The 16,568-nt window shown below is 44.2% G+C and overlaps 2 protein-coding genes across 14 annotated transcripts in view; one reads left to right on the top strand and one right to left on the bottom strand.

Annotated features, from left to right (window-relative positions):
- Nucleotides 1-1,000: 1,000 nt before the first annotated feature.
- Nucleotides 1,001-16,568, top strand: part of UPF3A (UPF3A regulator of nonsense mediated mRNA decay) — a 50,182-nt gene continuing 34,614 nt past the window's right edge. For 6 of the 13 annotated variants that reach the window (XM_041731006.1, XM_041731007.1, XM_041731005.1 and 3 more), the window contains exons 1-7: nucleotides 1,002-1,341; nucleotides 1,872-1,978; nucleotides 3,467-3,573; nucleotides 4,444-4,542; nucleotides 4,660-4,770; nucleotides 7,478-7,533; nucleotides 7,624-7,782. In XM_041731006.1, coding sequence (XP_041586940.1) covers nucleotides 1,138-1,341; nucleotides 1,872-1,978; nucleotides 3,467-3,573; nucleotides 4,444-4,542; nucleotides 4,660-4,770; nucleotides 7,478-7,533; nucleotides 7,624-7,782 — 843 coding nt within the window. In that variant the 5' untranslated portion in view covers nucleotides 1,002-1,137. Of the gene's footprint in view, nucleotides 1,342-1,871; nucleotides 1,979-3,466; nucleotides 3,574-4,443; nucleotides 4,543-4,659; nucleotides 4,771-7,477; nucleotides 7,534-7,590; nucleotides 7,783-16,568 lie in introns of all 13 variants that reach the window. The other 7 variants (XM_041731009.1, XM_041731010.1, XM_041731012.1 and 4 more) reach the window with 5 other exon arrangements.
- LOC121476867 (DET1- and DDB1-associated protein 1-like) lies at nucleotides 14,516-16,472 on the bottom strand. The gene has a single exon (XM_041731015.1). The coding sequence runs from the start codon at nucleotides 16,269-16,271 to the stop codon at nucleotides 15,963-15,965; it is 309 nt and encodes a 102-aa protein (XP_041586949.1). The 5' UTR covers nucleotides 16,272-16,472; the 3' UTR covers nucleotides 14,516-15,962.

Raw genomic sequence — 16,568 nt, 5'->3', positions numbered from 1 at the left:
GGGCTCCCGGTGCATGGAGCCTGCTTCTCCCTCTGCCTGTGTCTCTGCCTCTCTCTCTATCATGAATAAATAAAAATAAATAAATAAAATCGCTCCAGTCACATCAGTCTTTCATTTGTTTAGTCTGAATAAAGTCTAAAAATCAGAGAGTAAAGACTTGCAGGTAGGTGAGAGCGGTATTCTAAAAGATAGTCCAAGTATGCTCTGGAAACATTCGTGTTTAAATGGACGGTTTCCACATTTTTCACCATTAGCCGCTTCTGCACCTACTTCCTATTCTAACGACATATTAAAATATTTTATCTGGCAACGATACTTTCCTCTTTACCACCAGTTTGTTCTGAGAGCGCGCGCAGGCGTGGGGCGGGAGAGGCAGAGTCTGAAGCAGATCCCACACGGGGCTCCAGCTCACGCCGTGGGATCGTGAGCTCCCCAAAATCGTCCCAAGGCGGATTCGCTGAGCCACCGAGCTCCCCCCATCCTGACTTCTTAGGTGCCCGGGGAGCTGACTCGGTGAAGCGGCTGCCTCCGGCTGCAGTCAGGACCTCAGGGTGCGGGGACCGGCCGCACGCGGGGCTCCTGCCGGGGGGGGGCGGCGGGCGGGGGCTGCTCCCCCCTCCCCTCGCCTGTGCTAGCGCGCTCTGACGAAGAAAATCTCAAAAACAAGTGGAAGTCGCGATCCCGGGTGTGCAGCCTTGTCACGCGTCTCCAAGGGGGCTCCGAGGAGCTGCGGACAACTCGCCGGCCTGCGGCGCCCGCAGGGTCGCAGCTGTCGGGGGCCGAGCAGTCCGGGCCGCAGTCGTTCCTCGGCGTTGCCGCTGGTACCGCAGGGCCTGGCAGGGAGGCCGCGCGAGGACAGGAACACGAGGAGCCGCCGCGCCGCTGTCCCGTGCGCTCGCCGGCCCCGGCCCTCCGCCACCAGCCCCCGCCCGTCCTCAGGCCGCAGTCCAGCGCTCCTCGGACAGGGGGACGTGGCCGTCAGGGCTCCACGAGGCGCGCTCCGAGTTTCCCGGGGCCGGGGCCGGGGCCTGCGGCGCCGGACGTGGACTGTCACGGGGGGGAGGGGCGGCGGAGACCCAGTTCTCGCGACGTTTGCAGCCGGGCGGGAGGCGGCGGTGGCTTCGCGGCGGGTGCGAGATGCGCTCAGAGGAGGAGGGGGTCGGAGGCCCTCGGGCGGCAGTTCCTGGGCGCGGCCCGAGCGGGAGGGAGAAGCAGTCCGCTGGGGAAGTCCGGTTCCGCCGGGAGTCGCCGTGGCGAGAAGCAGAGGCACACCCAGCCTCGTCCTCTGGCGGTGGGGCCGGTACGGGCAAACCTCGCGAGGAGAAGACGGTTCTGAGCAAGGTGGGGAAGGGCCGGGGAACGCAAACCTCGCGAGAGGAGGAGGTCGTCTACCGCTGAGACGAGGGCGGGGGGCAGGGTGGTGCTTGCAAATGTCGCGAGAAGAGGGATGGTCTTGACCGGGGCGGGGGCGGAGCCGGGGGGCGTTCCGGAAGCAGGTGGGCGGGGCCGGGCCGGCAAACCTTGCGGGGTGGGGGATGGCGCTGAGCAGACGGACGGCGGGCTCGGGGTTTGGGGTGCGGCGAAGGGACGGAGGCCGCCGGCGGCGTGGGCAGGTCCGCTCGGCCCGACGCGGCCGCTCCTCGCGTGCGTGCGAGGAAGGACAGCGCCTGGAGCCCGCGGCGACCCGGCGGGGCTGGCGGCCTGAGGCGCTGGGCCCGGGCGGGCGGGGCCCGGGAGGAGCCGTGTCGTCCGGGTTACGCGCAGCCCTCCGACCGCACTGGCCTCCCTGACAAACGCGCGGGTTTCTTGGCCGCACACGGGCGGCAGGCGATGGGCGCGGAAGGACCCAGCGCCCGGCACCCTTTCCGCAGGTGGTGGTCCGGCGGCTTCCCCCCAGCCTCACCGAGGGGCAGCTGGAAGAGCAGCTGCGCCCGCTGCCGGCGCACGACTACTTCGCGTTCTTCGCCGCCGACGTGAGGTGAGGGTCTGGCCGCGTCGGGCCCTGGGGGAAGGAGCCGGTGCAGAGCCTCCCTCGGTGAGCGCCGAGCAGGCGGTCCTGCGGCTCCTCTGGAGTAGGCCGGGACGTAGCCCCCGCCGGCACCGCCGTGGTCTAAGGAGAAAGACACGCACCGAAGGGAGAAGCGTGTCGCGGCCCCTGCAAACCCTGCGCTCCCCGCGCCGCTGCCCCCGCCCCCGCCCCACACCTACCAGGTCATCTCTTCTTTTAGTCCCTTACAGCTCGGTGGAAGGGTGACTCTGAGGGCGCGTTGACACTTCCAGATCTCCTTTTATTAGCAAAGAGAAAACCCAGCCAGATCGTGCGATTTTCACTGTGTTTACTACACCTTTTGTAATCATTGTGAGTTTGCGTTTGTGATGGCCGTATAAGGCCTCCTGAATAAATACCTTTACGTGAAAACTTAAGTCAGCCTCTTCAAAGAAAAATATCACTAACAGTGAAATACAAATTTGATCTTAAAAAAATAATAGGTGATTTTCAAATGACTAAAGTTGAAGAAAACTGGTACAGTTAAAGGACAGGCCCTGGACTCAGAGTGGTTCGGTTGGAATCCCAGTCCCACCTTTTAACTTGCTGCACCTTTTGCACACACTGAATTTCTATGAGCCTCAGTGTTCTCATCTCTGAAATGGATTGAAAGTTCCTCCTAGGAAGGATGTTGGTAGTTGTGAAATACTGACTACCAAATTACCAATAGGAGAAAGGCTTAGTTCTTCTGTAGTCCCCATACCATGTGCTGTAGTTAATGGTCCCTCTAAAGTACATAAATGTGTTCTCTAAGTCAGTGAAGAAGCTCTTATAGGATAGGACGTTTTCATTATGAATGAATCATGACTAGGTAGTGTTGGGTCTTGATGTGTGCTAAGGAATGACCTTTGAATAAGCTTTCCTTTGACTTTTCAACCTTGGAAGACCAGTATTTTAACTCTGATTCTGTGTAGTAGAGATACTGACCTTACATGTCTTTTCCAAGTTATTAAAAAGATTTCCAGTAATGTTTATTTTTGCTTTTTTGCTAAAGAATACCCGGATTGGAATATAAATAATAGTGAAAGGGAATATAAGGGAAGGGAGAAGAAATGTGTGGGAAGTGTCAGAAAGGGAGACAGAACATAAAGACTCCTAACTCTGGGAAACGAACTGGGGGTGGTGGAAGGGGAGGAAGGCAGGGGATGGGGGTGACTGGGTGACGGGCACTGAGGGGGGCACTTGATGGGATGAGCACTGGGTGTTATTCTGTATGTTGGCAAATTGAACACCAATAAAAAATAAATTTATTATAAAAAAAAAGAATACTCGGATTGTTGTATTTAGCTGAGAAATGATTCTTTGGCATATAGGTTTTATCTGAAATAGTTTCTTGTGCCCAGAAAAGAAAAAAAAAAAAAAGCAAAATTAAAGAAGTCTTGCAGTTTTTACAATTTTCATCGTTATCTTTTATTTCAGTCTTTATCCTCATCTCTACTCAAGAGCATACATTAATTTTAGAAATCCTGAGGACATCCTTCTTTTTAGAGATCGTTTTGATGGCTATATCTTCACTGACAGTAAAGGTTGTATCATTGGCTTTTTAGACTCTTTATTATCATCTCAAAGCATGTTAATAAAGTTTTGCTGGAATGTTTGTGAATTATAAGTAAGTTTTCAGATACCAACCTATTTTTTTTTTTTTAATTATTATTTGACAGAGTGAGTGTGCGTACACACATGCACAGGCAGGGGGAGAGGCAGAGACAGAGGGAGAACCAGGCTTCCTGCTGAGCAGGGAGCCCAATGTTGGACTTGATCCCAGGACCCTGAGATCATGACCTTAGCCCAAGGCAGACACTTAACTGGTTGAACCACCTCAGATGGTGCCCTCTCAGATACCAATCTAAAACAAGTTCATAAATTTCGATTGTGTTACTGTACTTGTGTGCTTATGTTGAAAATTAAAATTATACCTAAACCAAAGAACTCTAGCAATTCTTTGTATCAGTGACAACCTAATTATCATTAGAATGATGTTTTTCACATAAATGAGTTTTCTAGATAAGTGATCTTCACTTATGTACCCAAACTAAATCACTTTCCTCATGTTCAATAGAAATTTTCTAGGATATGTTATTCATTTACATCTATGTCCTTTTAAACAGTACTCTTGGGGCACCTGGGTGGCTCACTCAGTTAAGCATCTGATCTTGATTTCATAATCTCAGGTCATGATTTCAGGGTTGTGGGATTGAGTCCCGTGTCTGTACCGGGGTTCTGTACTGGGTGTGGAGCCTGCTTAAGATTCTTTCCCTCTCCTTCTGTCCCTCCCCACCCCCACCCCACCCCCCAAAAAAAAAGAAAAAAGAGAAAAGAAAAACCTAAATCATTATTTTCCAGAATGAATATAGTGGAATTTTAGAATGGCTTTTGCAATTTCTTTTCTGCTAAAGGCCTAGAATATCCTGCAGTGGTAGAATTTGCCCCATTCCAGAAGATAGCCAAAAAGAAGCTAAAGAAAAAAGATGCCAAAACTGGAAGCATTGAAGACGGTGAGTCCTTTTATAAAGACTGGCTTATGAAACTGCCAAATTAAATATAGTGATCAAATATAATTTCTCTCTCATGTGGGGAGGAACGTGTTTCTTTTTTTCTTTTTTAATTAATAGATCCAGAATATAAGAAGTTTTTGGAAACTTACTGTGTGGAGGAAGAGAAACCTAATGCGAATCCCGAAACTCTTCTGGGAGACATAGAGGCAAAGACAAGAGAACTTATTGGTCTGTTTATTCTTCTCTTCTTCTCTTTACCTTATTGAGATATATATTTATTTCTTTTCCAGTTACTTTAAAATTCACGCTCATGACAGGTTTACCAGGGATTTAGAGTTTTTTCCAGTTGTAACAAAAATATGGCAACCTGGGAAACTATTTCTGAGCATCAGTTGAAGGAGAGTGCCAGAGCTTTCAGTTACAGAGCTTCCAAATGAGCAGTGGAGAAGACGTGTGAGTGGCACATGGCCATGGCTTCATACATGTTGGATTGTGGATGCCCTGAGCAGACATTAGGCTTCCAATGGGAAGGCTTTGCTCCAGCCCAGGGTGGACTGCTTGCACTAGCTGGCAGAGTCTGTGTATGCTCTGGCCAGTTGGGTGTGGGAAGAAAGGGGCAGAAGGAATCCAGACTTCAAGTATGACTGGAATAGATCAGTGGATGGAAGCAGCATCATTGATGTGGGACAGACTGGGGGAGAAACATTACTGGAAGGAATGTAAGATCTCACTATAGAGCATGTTAAGTTTAAGAGCTAAAAAAAAAAAAAAAAAAGACAAATTAGAAATTCTAGGACTCTCCACCCTTTTTCCTTTTCCACTTTGCTGTAAATGCCCTTGTATAGAATAGCCACAGAGAAGAACCAGAGTCTTCTACTTATGGGCAGTTTTGAGGCAGTCCTTGGTGGCCAGACACACACACCATCCAGCTCCCATCCCCAGCCCAGCTCCTGGTACATAGTAGGTTTCATAGCATTTTACAGAATGAGTAAGTGTGATTCACAATCTACTAGTCCAAGATGAGGCTAGGGAGCTTTGATCCTGTTTCTGCCCATCCAGGTTTGGATCTTAAGCAATTCAAGGTAGTTTGCCTTTTTCTTTTCTTAGATTTTGGCCTTTAGTGGATTCTTATGATCTAATCTGAGGAGTGAGGGTTAAATGGAAATAGGAATCCCCTCGGAAGTTGCAGGTTAGTGCGGTGTCCTAGCAGGGGCAACAGAGCAGACAGGTCTGGGCTCAGTGTCCTGTTCCCTCCCAGGTGGTTGTGACAGTGCCCAGTAGCTCTCTAAGTGCTGACAGTTAGACTGTTGGTTAAATTAGTGTTCTGTTATACAGCCATGCAATATTCTGTTGAACAAATGATATACTTCTGTGGTTTGTAAAGCACTTTCATAAACAGGTCTCATTTACCCTTCACATTGATCCTTTGGGGTAACAAGGCAGGTATTTTCTTCGGAGAAGGGGGGAGGCGGGTGGGGTCTTGGCATCAGCCCCTCCACCCACCCAGTCTTGGTCCTGCTCTTTGCTGATAAATCCAGAACTCCCACGGTGCAGAGCAAGAGTCCTCCTCAATTTAAAGCAGGCTGCCTATTACAGAGGCTGTGCTCATCCTGGGTCAGAGCTCATGGTTAACACAGGAGCTACCCAGGGAGGGAATGGGCTCTTCTTGTCTTGGCCCCTGTACCTGGGATGAAATGTGGGCATTTTCACAGCCCTGTATCTGGGGAAGAGCTTTCCTGGCAGAAGCCATTTGATACATTGTGTTGAGGTGTTCAGGAGTTCTTAATTCCCTGCCCAAAGTCTCTCTTACAGAATTCCTGATTAGTTCCTGATCTAAGAATTTGAGAAATGTCATGGCCAGTCTCCAGTTGTTTCCAGGGAATTTTCCTTCCCCCATTTAATCTTGGGTCTTGAAAGAGCTGTAGAATAGACCCACTCTTCCACCTTCCACCTGTATCCTCAGCTACTGCTATAGGGAACACATTTCTCAGAACCAGTCCCTCTGAGAGGCTATGCCTTGAGGCCCACCATATTTGGGTGCCCCATTCCAGGTTAGGTCAGACACATCTGGGGCCTGAAAACTGATGATGGAGTTTGAGTTTACAGAGAGGTTCATTCCTGGGTGGTTAGTGCTGATTAGATGAAGTGCCATGTGAGATCACTGTCTAAACTTTCACATCTGGTTTATTTTGGTTTGTGGAGCGTATATGATAAGAATCCACATTGCTTAAAATCATTGTCAAGAGAGTAGAAAAGGAAGAAATTTCCAGAATATGTTCTGAATCGAAGTGAATCTATAATGTTACGTAATGTTTAAAATATCTGCAAACATGTGAAGATACTTATAACAATTGGAAAGTTTTTTTAAATTTATTTTTATCTTTATTTTTTTCAATTGGAAAGTTTAATGCGTTGTACTCATTTTTCTTTTTTTGCTTGTATAGTCTCTTTGTAAGTAATATGAAGAGTCCTTGAGAATCAGGAATTTGTTGCTTACTATTTATAGAGTTGTCAGTACCTCCAAATAACTTGACTTTATAGTGATGGAATAGGAACTCCCTATTACTAATAGGGGATATTGGTATTCCCTACTATTATCCCTATTATTATTAGGGATAATAGTATTCCCCTATTCCTAATAGGGGAATACTCTCTATTCCTAATAGGAACTCTGAGATACAATATATGCTCATCTAAATTTTATGTATATATGTATGTAGTTATTCATTCATTTATTTATTAGATTTAATTTTTAAGCAATCTCTACACCCAACATGGGGCTCGAATTTACAAGCTGGAGATGAGGAGTTACATGCTCTTCTAACTGAGCCATGCTAATTTATTTAAACGTTAAATTGAAAACAAGTATTTAAAATGAAGGAAAAATAAATCTTATTTTAGAGTTAAATCTTGCATAACAATTTTTGTGTTTTAGCTAGAAGAACTACACCTCTTTTGGAATATATTAGAAATAGAAAATTAGAAAAGCAGGTAGGTCTGCCCTCTTACCTGATGAGTATCCTTCCTGTCTCTGCTGCGTCCACACAGATCATTTATACACATGCTTTCCCACGTCTCTAGAGGATTCGAGAAGAGAAGCAAGAAGAGCGAAGGAGGAGGGAACTGGAGAAGAAGCGTTTACGGGAAGAAGAAAAGAGGAAGAAGAGAGAAGAGGAGAGGTGTAAGAGGAAAGAGGCAGACAGAGAGAAGAGAGCTGCTGAGAGAGAAGTAAGGATTAAGGTAATTTTGAGGAGATAGCTCATTTCTTTTTTCTAAAGCCAGTTCTGCTACAGTTATGTCTTTTAGGTATTTAGCTCCTCCAGCTTGTTTTTTTTTTTTTTAAATATTTTATTTATTTATTCATGAGAGAGACACAGAGAGAGGCAGAGACACAGGCAGAGGGAGAAGCAGGCTCCTTGCAAGGAGCCTGATGCGGGACTCAATCCCAGGACTCCGGGGTCATGCCCTGAACCAAAGGCAGATGCTCAACCACTGAGCCACCCAAGCATCCTGCTCTTCCAACTTATAAGGACATTTCCAGTTAGCCCTTTTGTTATTATGGTACTGTTTCTCTGGAGTACAACATTGGTTCTCAAACTGTGTTCCCTGCGCCCTGGGGGTTCCTTGGCCATACTGTTGGGGAGGGGGCCCAGCCTCCTGGGTGTGAATGATAGCACTTCACCCAGAGGAACCCCACACTTACTTGTCATGGATTGGGTTTCTGCTTACATTTTCCTTTAGAGAAAAGACTCCCTGACTAAAATGTACACATTTGGAAACCACTGGCTTGGTGTGTACACTGGCTTTTCTAGACAAAGGCTCACTCCTGGAACTGGTTTTTATTGTTTCTTTTACAGTAGTAGCAGTGGTTTCTACACCTCTTGCCCAGTTTCTCCTTTGATGGATATGTTCATTTAGAAGGGTGGGTTAGTGCGTAGAAGTTGTTCTTCCCCTGTGTAAAATATGTTCCAGTGTGAGTCAGCCCTTCTTTGTTAGTATTCTGCTCAGATGACCTTATTAAACCTAGATTTCGACCTGATGTGCATCTTCCCTCATTCCATAAAGGGTTTGAACTGCTCTTAGGGATTCTTTGAAATTTTATCATAAAAAGAAAGAAAATAAAAGATCAGGACTTTGGGGGAAGATAGAGTAGAAAGGGAGAAGATGGGGAAGAGGTCAGAGTTGCCATAGATTAGTTTCTTTTTTTAAATATATGTATATTACTTATATTTTTAACTTCAATTAATTAACATATAACAACATATTACTAGTTTCAGACGTAGGGGTCAGTGATTCATCCATCTTATATAGCACCCAGTGCTGATCCATACCACGTGCCCTCCTTCATGTCCATCACCCAGTTACCCCGTTCCCCGACTCTCCTCCCATCCAGCTACCCTCAGTTTGTTTCCTGTGATTAAGAGCCTCTCATGGTTTGTCTTCCGCTCTGATTCTGTCTTATTTTTCCTTCCCTTCCCCCATGATCCTTTGTTTTCTTTCTTAAATTCCACAGATGAGTGAGATCATACAATAATTGTCTCTCTGATTGACTTATTTCACTCAGCATAATATCCTGGAGTTCTATCCACAGCATTGCAAATGGCAAGATTTGATTCTTTTTGATGGCTGAGTAACAGTCCATTATATATGTAGACTGCATCCATCATAGATTAGTTTCTGATATGCTTGATCAGAAACATAGTTTCATTATCCATGAGGAGAAAACATGTCATTTCTTCAAGGGAGGCAAAGCTTTTTCTAGACCTTTGCTTCTTTTTTTTTTTTTTTTTTTTAATTTTTATTTATTTATGATAGTCACACAGAGAGAGAGAGAGAGAGAGGCAGAGACGTAGGCAGAGGGAGAAGCAGGCTCCATGCACTGGGAGCCCGACGTGGGATTCGATCCCGGGTCTCCAGGATCGCGCCCTGGGCTAAAGTCAGGCACTAAACCGCTGCGCCACCCAGGGATCCCTAGGCCTTTGCTTCTAAGTCACTTTCTCCTGAAGGTGGTCATATGGGACTCACTAGCTGGAGGGAACAATTTCTTAACAAAATTCCTACGAAAACACACAAGCATGTGACTGGGTTTTCTGCAGTAACAGCCTCACAGCTCACTGGTTCACATAACTGGATCTGTTGTTGGTATTTCTTGGCCATTGCATGCTGCTCACCATTGCCATCTGGTGACCCAACAATGGAGGCTCCACCATGGCGCTTTCTTCCGCAGTCCCTTATGATGGGGAAGGGAAAGTTTAACCCAGCAGATTGTACCCTGGTTCTTAAATCACATGGAAGAGACACAGCCCTTCTGCCCACATGGCATTGGCCATAGCAAGCCACCTGGTGGCACCTAATCTCAGATCGGGAGGCATATTCAAGAAGCAAGCCAGGAAGAGAACCAGAAATATCTGATGAACACACTAATGAATAATTTCTGAAGACTGTTTCTGGAAATGCTTCTCTTTAAGTTTAAAGACATTGCCGAACACCCTTTCTTGATAAGAGGTCACATCCCTTGACCACATCCCTTGTTGTGAAGACAAATCCTAGATGTGCAAGATGTCCCACAAAAAGTATTTCATAATCTGATGATAACTGATGAGATTGAGGAACCCAACCAAGACTATCAAGTAAAGATGATCCATTCCCCATTGACAAGAACATGGCAAAACCAGGGTATTCCTCAGGGAAATAACTCTGAGGGGGTGTTTTCTGTTTGTCCATGTGGTTTAGGACCCACAGAACTCTCCCAAGAAAATTGTAGCAACTCAACTTCCTATAACTTGTCATTTCCAGTAGCATAAATTAACAGTTCTGGAATGGTAATAATAAAAACGTTAATATAGGGAAATCTTTAACATTAATTGTGGTTGGGGGACACCGGTGGCTCAGCGGTTGAGTGTCTGCCTTTGGCTCAGGGCATGATCCTGGAGTCCTGGGATCGAGTCCCACATCGGGCTCCCTACATGGAGCCTGCTTCTCCCCCTGCCTATGTCCCTGCCTCTCTCTCTCTGTGTCTTTCATGAATAAATGAATGGAATCTTTAAAACAAAACAAAAAAACATTAATTGTGGTTGGAATTCAGCTCTATCATGTCCAGGCATAGAGGAGGTATTTGCATTTAATGCAGATTTTATGGTCATAGATGGAAACATTTTCTGACCTTCTCTTTGACCTTTCTAAACACATAATGGCTAATCCAGTGCCTAATCTTTACACTCTCAAAAGCACTTTTTTCAGTAGCTTTGAGAGTTTTTCAGGAATAATGTTTGAAACTTGTAGCTTATAATTTCAATTATAATTTTAAGACAGAAAGTTTTGGAGTATAGCATTTTACTTCTATATTTTATATTATGAAATTAGAGTCCAAAAATAAGCCAAAGAAATAAAAAATTAAGTCTGTTAAAATAAACATATACTCTTTCATAAGAAAAAAAATAAGTCAAAACATAGAGGAAGAGAAAAGGGTATTCTTTTTTTTTTTTTTTTAATATTTTATTTATTTATTTATGAGAGACAGAGAGAGAGAGAGAGAGAGGCAGGCTACATGCAGGGAGCCCGACGTGGGACCCAATCCCGGGTCCCCAGGATCACGCCCTGGGCCGAAGGCAGACGCTCAACCGCTGAGCCATCCAGGTGTCCTGAGAAAAGGTTATTCTTATCCAAGTCTGGTAAAACAAAATCTTAGTGGCAGACCCCAATGACATGAGTAATCAACAGTCTCTGCCTATGGAGTGTCTGGTATCCTGACATGATGGCACTCACCTGAGCCCAAAGTTTGCCCTTAGTAATCATCTGGGCTCATTGTAGGACTGTCTGATTTACAAATAATTTGGAAAAGTAGCTTTTTTTTTTTTACCTGAAAAATAAAATTAATGAAGAAACACTAAAAGAGTTTGTATTGATATCACAAAAATACAAATGCAGAGAGAGATCTTCAGGTCTATTTTTAAAAATAAACTGATTCAAGCTGTTTTTATTTTCCTCTGAGGATTCTTTTTTTTTATTATTAGTTTTTAGCATATAGATCCTTTACCTCTTTGGTTAGGTTTATTCCTAGGTATCTTATGCTTTTGGGTGCAATTGTAAATGGGATTGACTCCTTAATTTCTCTTTCTTCAGTCTTATTGTTAGTGTATAGGAATGCCACTGATTTCTGGACATTGATTTTGTATCCTGCCACACTGCCGAATTGCTGTATGAGTTCTAGCAATCTTGGGGTGGAGTCTTTTGGGTTTTTTATGTACAGTATTATGTCATCTGTGAAGAGGGAGAGTTTGAATTCTTCTTTGTGAATTTGAATGCCTTTTATTTCTTTTTGTTGTCTGATTGATGAGGCTAGGATTTCTAGTACTATGTTGAATAGAAGTAGTGAGAGTGGACAACCCTATTTTGTTCCTGATCTTAGGGGAAAAGCTCCCAGTGCTTCCCCATTGAGAATGATATTTGCTGTGGGATTTTCATAGATGGCTTTTAAGGTGCTGAGGAATGTTCCCTCTATCCAGTGCTGGATAATTTCTGAAGAGTTTTGATCAGGAATGGATGCTGTATTTTGTCAAATGCTTTCTCTGCATCTATTGAGAGGTTCATATGGTTCTTGTTTTTTCTCTTGTTGATGTGATCTATCACATTGATTTTTTTTTTTTTTTTTTTACGAGTGTTGAACCAGCCTTGCATCCCGGGAATAAATCCCATTTATCATGGTCATGGTGAATAATCTTCTTAATTGGAGAAGATTGGATCCTATTGGCTAGTATCTTGTTGGATCCTATTGGCTAGTATCTTGTTGAGAATTTTTGTATCTGTGTTCATCAGGGATATTGGTCTATAATTCTCCTTTTTGGTGGGGTCTTTGTCTGGTATTGGAATCAAGGTGATGCTGGCCTCATAGAACGAGTTTGGAAGTATTCCAAGTATACTGTTCCAAGTATTCGGAGTAGCTTTAGTAGAATAGGTATTGTTTCTTCTTTAAACATTTGATAGAATTCCCCCTGGGAAGCCATCTGGCCCTGGATTTTTGTGTCTTGGGAGGTTTTTGATGACTGCTTCAATTTTTTCCCTGGTTATTGGCCTGTTCAGGTTTTCTATTTCTTCCTGTTTCAGTTTTGGTAGTTTGTGGTTTTCCAGAAATGCACCCATTTCTTCTAGATCACCTAATTTATTGGCATACAGCTGCTCATAATACGTTTTTAAAAATCATTTGTATTTCGTTGTATTGGTTGTGATCTCTCCTCTTTCATTCATGATTTTTATTAATTTGAGTCTTTTTCTTTTTAATAAGGCTGGCTAATGGTTTATTTATCTTATTAATTCTTTCGAAGAACCAACTCCTGGTTTTGTTGATCTGTTCTACAGTTCTTCTGGTCTCTATTTCATTGAGTTCTGCTGGTCTCTATTTCATTGAGTTCTGCTCGAGTCTTTATTATCTCCTTTTCTGCTTAGTGTAGGTTTTATTTGCTGTTCTTTCTCCAGTTCCTTTAGGTACGAGGTTAGCTTGTGTATTTTGAGTTTTTTCCAATTTTTTGAGGGATGCTTGTATTGCGATGTATTTCCATCTTAGGATTGCTTTCGCTGTATCCTGAAGATTCTGAATGCTTGTATCTTCATTTTCATTAGTTTCCATGAATCTTTTTAATTCTTTTCTAATTTCCTGTTTGGCCCATTCATCTTTTAGTAGGATGCTCTTTAACCTCCATATGTTTGAGTTTCTTCCAAATTTCGTCTTGTGATTGAATTCTACTTTCAAAGCATTGTGGTCTGAAAATATGCAGGGGACAATCCCAGTCTTTTGGTATCGGTTGAGACCTGATTTGTGACCCAGCATGTGGTCTATTCTGGAGAAAGTTCCATGTGAGAAAAATGGAACTCCACTTGAGAAAAATGTGTATTCAGCTGCGTTTGGATGGAAAGTTCTGTAAATATCTGTGAAATCTATCTGGCCCAGTGTATCATTTAAAGCCCTTGTTTCTTTTGTGATATTGTGCTTATAAAATCTGTCATTTGCAGAAAGTGCCATGTTGAAGTCTCCTACTATTAGGGTATTATCTAAGTATGCCTTTACTTATGTTTTTAATTGATTGATACACTTGCCAGCTCCCACATTAGGGGCATAAATATTCATGATTGTTAGGTCTTCTTGTTGGATAGACCCTTTAAGTATGATATGGTGTCCCTCTTCATCTCTTACTACAATCTTTGGGATAAACTTTAATTTATCTGATATGAGGGTGCTACCCCAGCTTTCTTTTGAGGACCATTTGAATGGTAGGTAAATGGTTTGCCACCCTTTCACTTTCAGGCTGTAGGTGTCCTTAGGTCTAAAATGAGTCTCTTGGGGCAGCCTGGGTGGCTCAGCGGTTTAGCCCCACCTTCAGCCCAGGACGTGATCCTGGAGACCCAGGATCGAGTCCCATGTCGGGCTCCCTGCATGGAGCCTGCTTCTCCCTCTGCCTGTGTCTCTGCCTCTCTCTCTCTCTCTCTCTCCCTCTCTCTCTCTCTCATGAATAAATAAATAAAATCTTTTTTAAAAAAAATAAGTCTCTTGTAGACAGCAAATAGATGGGTCTTGCTTTTTTATCCAGTCCAAAACCTGCATCTTTTGATGGGATCATTTAGCCTACTCATGTTCCAAGTAACTATTGAAAGATATGAGTTTAGTGTCATTGTAATACCTATTCAGTCCCTGTTTTCATGGATTATTTCTTTGGGCTTTGTTTTTCTTTTGCAAGATCCCCCTTAATATTTCTTGCAGAACTGGTTTGGAGGTCATATATTCTTTCATTTCTGCCTGTCTTGGAAGCTCTTTATCTCTCCTTCTTTTCCGAATGAGAGCCTTGCTGGATAAAGTATTCTTGGCTGCATGTTCTTCTCATTTAGGACCCTGAATATATCCTGCCAGCCCTTTCTGGCCTGCCAGGTCTCTGTGGACAGGTCTGCTGTTAATCTGATATTTCTCCCCATATAAGTTAAAAAATCTCTTGTCTTGAGCTGCTTTAAAGATTTTCTCTTTATCTTGGGAATAGCAAATTTGACTATTAAATGTCGAGGTGTTGAACAGTGTTTATTGATTGTGGGGGGCGTCCTCTCTATCTCTTGGATCTGAATGTCTGTTTTCCTCCCCAAATTAGGGAAGCTCTCAGCTATGATTTGTGTAGATATACTTTCTGGCCCTTTGTCCCTCTTGGCATTTTCTGGAACCCCAATTATATGTGGGTTCTTCCTTCCGAGGCTGTCATTTATTTCCCTTAACCTTTACTCATGGTCTCTTCATTGTTTTTCTCTTTTTCACTCAGCTTCCTTCCTTGCTGTCAACTTGTCTTCTATGTCACTCACTCTTTCTTCCACCTCATTAACCCGTGTCATTAGGATCTCCAGTTTGGATTGCATATCAGTTAATTGATTTATAACTTCGGCCTGATTAGATCTAAATTCTGCAGTCATGAATTCTTTAGAGTCCTTTATACTATTTTCTGGAGCCACCAGTAGCTTTAAAATTGTGCTTCTGAATTGGCTTTCTGACATCAAATTGTAATCCATATTCTGTAACTCGATGGAAGAAAGTACTGTTTCTGCTTCTTTATTTTGTGGTGAATTTTCCTTCTAGTCATTTTGCTCAGTGCAGAGTGCCTGAATGAGCAGGCTGAGTCAAGAATATCAACCACAGCAATGCCGGGGTGGCTCGGCAGTTAAGTGCCTGCTTTTGGCCCAGGATGTAATCCTGGGGTCTGGAGATTGAGTCCTACATCGGGCTCCCTGCATGGAGCCTGCTTCTCTCTCTCTGCCTGTCTCTGCCTCTCTCTGTGTCTCATGAAGGAATGGATAAAATTTTTTTTTTTTTTTTTTTTTTTTTTGAGTAGGAAAGATCCTTTTATTGGGGTGGACACGGAGTACGCACTAGTCCATGATAAAATGACTTAAGAGAAAGATCCGGAAATGCCTACTTCTCCCCCTGGCACACATTCAGAGCAAAGCCTGGGCACAGAATAGGTCCCAGCCATGTCTTTAAGGCCCGGACTGGAGAGCAGGAGCAGGGAGAAAGGCTCCCACCCATGCTGCTGGGCTCCAGCAGGGCCCTGGCTCTAGACCCTTGCAGACACGCTCTGTTTTTCTGGAGGAGAACTGGAGGGGGTCGGGGAGTAAAAGGGGTTCTGGGTAGTGGGGTTTGTGAATAACAATGTTTTTTAAAAAGCATCTACCAACATCACACTACTGGATCTGACGTCCCCTTTAACCATCGCTTGGTACATTTTACAGCATAAATAAAAACTCAAGGAAAATAAATACATCGGCTCCTATGAGGTTGGAAGTGGTATGGATGGTCAGGTGTGGGTGGGCTGGTAGGGGCAGGGCAGGGGGCACTTACACAAGGCGGGCGGGCGAGGAGCAGAAAGACAGGAGGCGACTGTGGGGGAGTGAGAGTCTTAAGTGTCTTCATGCATGTCCGGGCTATCGGTCCATGCGACCTTGCGGAGGGGTGCAGAGCTCTCACCCTCAAGGTCCACTTGCTCCTGGTCTCTCTTCTTTGTGGCGTTCTTTTTGTCCCATTGCTTATGTAGGTAGTGCAAAAGGATGTTTGTCTTTTCTGTCACAATGATCTGTTCAGATGGGTATTCCCGGGTGGGCAAGTAGACTGAAGGACGCCGGTTCGAAGCTTTGCACACAGAGTCAGCATGAAATCGACTAAAATTGCTTTTGTTGTAGATAGGCAGTCCTTTCAAAAAATCTGCCATCTTCTGTTTCCTCCGTTGCTGCCTCAGCCACTGCCTCAGCCGCCGCCGCCACCGCCACCACAGCCACCTTCTTAGCCACCCCCGCACAGTAACCAGATACAAATCTTTAAAAAAAATAATATCAACCACGACCTAAGTAAATTTCACCCTAGATGATTCTGACAAGGTCAGAGACCAGAAAAATGAAAACAAAGATCAGAACAAAATAAAACAAAAGGACCATTAGAGTGAAAAATTTTAAAACAAAGTAGTAAAAAATAAAAGGCCAAAAATCCCAAAGAAGAAAAAGAATAAAAA

Source organism: Vulpes lagopus, chromosome 16, assembly GCF_018345385.1.
Source record: "Vulpes lagopus strain Blue_001 chromosome 16, ASM1834538v1, whole genome shotgun sequence".
Classification (NCBI taxonomy): Eukaryota; Metazoa; Chordata; class Mammalia; order Carnivora; family Canidae; genus Vulpes; species Vulpes lagopus.
Note: the sequence above shows the minus strand (reverse complement) of the source record. Positions and strands in the feature narration are given on the sequence as shown.